This window comes from Elaeis guineensis, chromosome 14 (genome assembly GCF_000442705.2).
Source record: "Elaeis guineensis isolate ETL-2024a chromosome 14, EG11, whole genome shotgun sequence".
Classification (NCBI taxonomy): domain Eukaryota; kingdom Viridiplantae; phylum Streptophyta; class Magnoliopsida; order Arecales; family Arecaceae; genus Elaeis; species Elaeis guineensis.
This window is the reverse complement of record NC_026006.2, coordinates 55,410,023-55,414,704: the sequence shown is the minus strand read 5'-3', so window position 1 is coordinate 55,414,704 and position 4,682 is coordinate 55,410,023. Positions and strand designations below refer to the sequence as shown.

At 37.7% G+C, this 4,682-nt stretch overlaps 1 protein-coding gene across 1 annotated transcript in view; it reads left to right on the top strand.

The window, feature by feature from the left end:
* LOC105057741 (glucan endo-1,3-beta-glucosidase) overlaps positions 1 to 1,366 on the top strand; it is a 4,649-nt gene extending 3,283 nt beyond the window's left edge. The window contains exon 2 of the mRNA XM_073248655.1: positions 239 to 1,366. Within this exon, the coding sequence (XP_073104756.1) occupies positions 239 to 1,182 (944 nt within the window). The 3' untranslated portion in view covers positions 1,183 to 1,366. The remainder of the gene's footprint in view (positions 1 to 238) is intronic.
* The last annotated feature ends 3,316 nt before the right edge of the window (positions 1,367 to 4,682 follow it).

Sequence of the window (4,682 nt, the reverse complement as noted above, 5' to 3'; positions counted from 1 at the left end):
AAAGGCCAGGAACCTGTATCTAATTATATCCAATTTCAGTGCTTGACTTCGATCTAATCCAAGCCTCTTGCAGCCAATCTTTGTTATGTTGGATTAACTTATGCACCTCAACAGTTGAAGACATATACATGGGAGTGAATTTTTTATGCAACTTGGTAGTTTAACAGATGTATATTGTGCGAATTAATTCTATGCCATGATTACTATCACTAAGAGCAACTACTTGCTTTGTTTTCAGGTGTGCATTCCATTGGTGTTTGTTATGGAAGACTTGGAGACAACCTACCCCAGCCTAGTGATGTAGTGAATCTCTACAAATCTAACAACATTGGAGGGATGAGAATCTATGATCCATATCAACCTACTCTTCAAGCACTTGGAGGGTCCAACATTCCACTCATTGTCGATGTCCCTAATGAAGATCTCCAAAATCTAGCCTCTGATGCTTCGGCAGCAAGTGATTGGGTCCAGAATAACATAATAGCATATCCGGATGTTTCATTTCGATACATTGCAGTCGGTAATGAAGTGATACCTGGAGATTCAGCTGGATATGTGCTCCAAGCCATGAATAACATCCAATCTGCTCTATCGGCCAATGGTCTACAAGGCCAAATTAAAGTCTCAACTTCGGTTTCTCAGGGTGTCCTTGGGACATCATATCCTCCATCTGCTGGTGCATTCTCTTCTGATGCATCACAGTATTTGGGACCAATTGTCAACTTTTTGGCTAGCAATGGATCACCACTCCTAGTAAATGTGTATCCATACTTCAGTTACATCGGCGACATGAAGGATATCAGTATTGATTATGCCTTGTTTACTTCATCGGGAATTGTCGTACAGGATGGCCAATTTGGCTATCAGAATATTTTTGATGCAATAGTTGATGCAGTCTACTCGGCATTAGCGAATGTGGGAGGCTCTAATGTGGAAGTCGTAGTATCAGAAAGTGGTTGGCCTTCAGCTGGTGGTACCGCAGCATCATCGGATAATGCAAGGACATATAATCAGAATTTGATTAATCATATTGGTCAAGGGACACCTAAGACATCTGGAAGGGCTACAGAGACTTATATATTTGCCATGTTCAATGAGGACCAGAAGCCAGCAGGGATAGAGCAGAATTGGGGTCTATTCTATCCAAATGAGCAACCTGTCTATCAAATCAATTTCAGTTAGAAGATAATAGAGGGTTGGCAAAAATTATCCATATATTGTAAGTGTAGTCTGGAATAAACCATTAGAAGGAATGGACAATTTCTTATTGCTTTCTCTTTTGTATTACATATATCAGAATAATTCCAAGTTCAAATAGAACTCATGTACTCAATATAAAAGTTTGATGAATAAAATTTCCTCCTGTGACCTGATGGTGGAGATGATATTATCACAGATATTTTTCTTCTCACCAAATTACCATTTAAATTCATCTTATGTTTTCTTCTTATTTTTTTCCGGTATTTATTCCATAGGGTCGATGATGAATTAATTATTCATGATTAAAGTGTTCTCCAACTTAGCAAATTAACTTTCAAGTCCTTAAATGCATCTTACCGGTGAAGAGTTAATCACCATGTATGTTTGTCTGTTTATTCCTTTCTCTCACCGAACCTACTCGATTCTCAAAGATTTATCCAAAAAATATAAAACATAAAGAGCACAGAATACAAGAACAAACTATATATGAGTGTTGAATGTGCATGCAAAGAATCAACTTTACGTGCTGCATGAACCACATCGATCCAATTTAGAACAGCACGAATTGGAGACACAAAGTGTAACAGCCCAGGTTCTTGGGCCTGTAAACCCTTAACGGCCCATACAAAAAAAAAAAAAATAAAACAAAATAAAAATAAAAGAAGAAAGCCGATGGGAGGAGGAAGACTCCTCATCGGAGTCTTCTTCCTCTCCTCTAGGAGTCCGAGTAAGGGTAGGAAATCTCCCTTATAAAACCCTCCTTCCCTCCCTTAGGTATCTACAAAAGGTATTTTGAAGAGATTTTAAAAAATTTGAGGGATTTTTTTTCAAGAGGATCCGTGAGTTCTTAGATGGAGAAAAAGGAGGTCGTCAGAGTTCTTCTCGACCGTCGGAGCAAGGTAAGCTCCTTTCCTACTCTTCTTCCTTCCTAGGCATCCTTCTTTTGCTGGCAACTGACGACAAGCCATCGAATTGGAGAAGAACAGGGCCACCCCTGTTTTTCTTATTTTTCTCCCCCGTGTGCCACCGGCAACAGCCACCGTTGGGGCTGTCACCGGGGCTGTGGATGCGTCGCCATCGGCTGCTGTCGAAGGGTGGCTGGAGTCGGCCCTCCTTGGCCGCATGAGGGTGAGAGGAGATAGAGGGGGACGATGCCCCTGTTTTGGACGAGGAAAAGGAAAAAGAAAGAAGAAAAAAAAAAGAAGGAAAAGAAAAAGAAAAAGAGAAAGAGAAAAATAAAAATTAAAAAAAAAAAAAAAAGAGAGAAATTTTCTCTCTCTCCTCTCCCTCCTTTCTCTCTTTTTCTCTCTCTTCTTCTCTCTCTAGACTTTTTTCCTCTCTTTATGGATTTTGTCTCTCTAGGATCTTTCTTTTTCTCTCTCTAACTGCATCACGAATCTTAAGATAAAATTGATATGAAAATATGATGACCTGAGATTGCTCCAAAATTTGTGCAGTAGATTAGATTTCGATCCGATCTTTATTCGAAATTGATAACATCAATCATGGTTAATCCATATTGAGTCACCCTGATATGACCTCTGATGATCTCGACCATGATTGCCTCATCTGAAGGATACGAAGATTCTCTCCCCACTTTTTCTCTTTACTTTCTCTCTCTAAAATTTTTTCTCTCTTCATAAATTTTCTCTCTCTAGTAGTTTTATGGATCAGTGGAGGATCCAGATACTTAGATAAATCCTAATTTTGGTTAATCCTAAGAGAGGTCCTAGATTTATGTTATTAAGATTGATTATCGGTAATTTTCTCCATATATGATTTTTATATTTGATCAGGGTCATGATGAGATACGATTGTCTACATAAGATATCGAGTAGAATATTTTGTTAGAGAACTTCATAAATCAAAGAAGAACATTGATTTCTGTACTTGGATCAGTCACCGATAAAGGTAAGAATCCCTGTACATGATCACTATTATATATATGCTAATTTACTGTTGGTCTTGCATCATTAGTTTTGCATCGTCGGATTTGAGATCGATGAATTTATTATATCTGAGATACTGTTATTTGATTTTGAGCATGAGTATGTTATGTCAATATATATGTATCAGAGATTGATGGCATGATTATATGAATATGACATATCTGAATTGATCATAATGTAAGACAGAATTGATTTGATGAAATCAACACATAATGATTAAATGAAAAGAAAGAGATATATGGTATGGACTAGCCTTGTCATGTGGAACAGCCGGCCAGGAGCTTATGCCTGGAACAGCCCGCCAGGAGCTTATGCTTGGGACAGTCCCCACTGGCTTACAAGTGGATCAGCCGGCAAGGAGCTCATGCCTGGGACAGCCCGTCAGGAGCTTATGCTTGGGACAACCTCTCACGGGCTTTCGTACATGGGACAGTCGGCCAGGAGCTCATCCTGGGACAGCCTTGAAAGGTTTTTATGTGGAAATTGATTCGGATGATGACTGAGGTATAGACTTGGATAGTCCAGAGCTAGAAAGAAAAGGTTAAAAATCATGTGATTATGAAAAGAGAAATGAAAGATAAGACATGAAATAATTGTTGAATAAAAGTGTTTCACTGTTAACATATGATGATGCATCTATTTTAACAAGACAGAAAATTTATGGATGTTTGCATTATTCTGGACATTGAACATGAGATTTTATATTTTATTGCTTATCCTTATTTTCAGACTATATTAATATATCAGTGTGATATAAGAATTCTTACTGAGCTGTAAAGCTCACACTTCTTCATCTTTCTTTTTCTTCTCAGAGATACAGGATGCTCATGATTGGCTATGGTATTGGATTGTGGGTGAGCAGATATATAGATAGAGTGCCATAGTACCTAATCAGAGGATTGAAGAAATTTAATTTGTAATTGTGCAAGATTTTATGAATTATTGTTGAAATAAATTGTTATGGATGTTAAGATTGTAATGATTTAATTTGGCCTTGCATATTTTTTAGGGCTTGCTCTAAAGAGTGTGCGGCCATCACGTATCCGACCCGGGTGTTGGGTTTGGGGTGTGACATAAAGCTCATACCAAAAGTCTCCACATCAAAAACATTAATTCTCTACAGTTAAAGGAGTATGATAAGTGGGGGATGATTAGATATATGTATTTATATATATTCACATAAACTATTATCATACGTACCTTTGCCTTCCGTGATCTTTGGTCCACCTAAGGGTTGTTCTCCCCCTTGTGCCCTTTCCTCTTGTGCGCTTGATCAAAAAATTCTCTGAAGGTGGGCTCTTGATCTAAGTATCTAAATTATTCCAATCAAAATTCAAAATTAATGTATACATACATTGAAATTAACATAAAACAATAAATATAAACTTACCTTCTTAAAACTAAATTGCTGGAGAAACAGTAGAGGGAGAACACCGGCAAAGCCACCAACGTCGTGCTTGTGAGTGGCCGAAAAATCAATTACCGACGGATCTTAATTATTTATATTTAAATAAATCAAAATTATTCAAAATC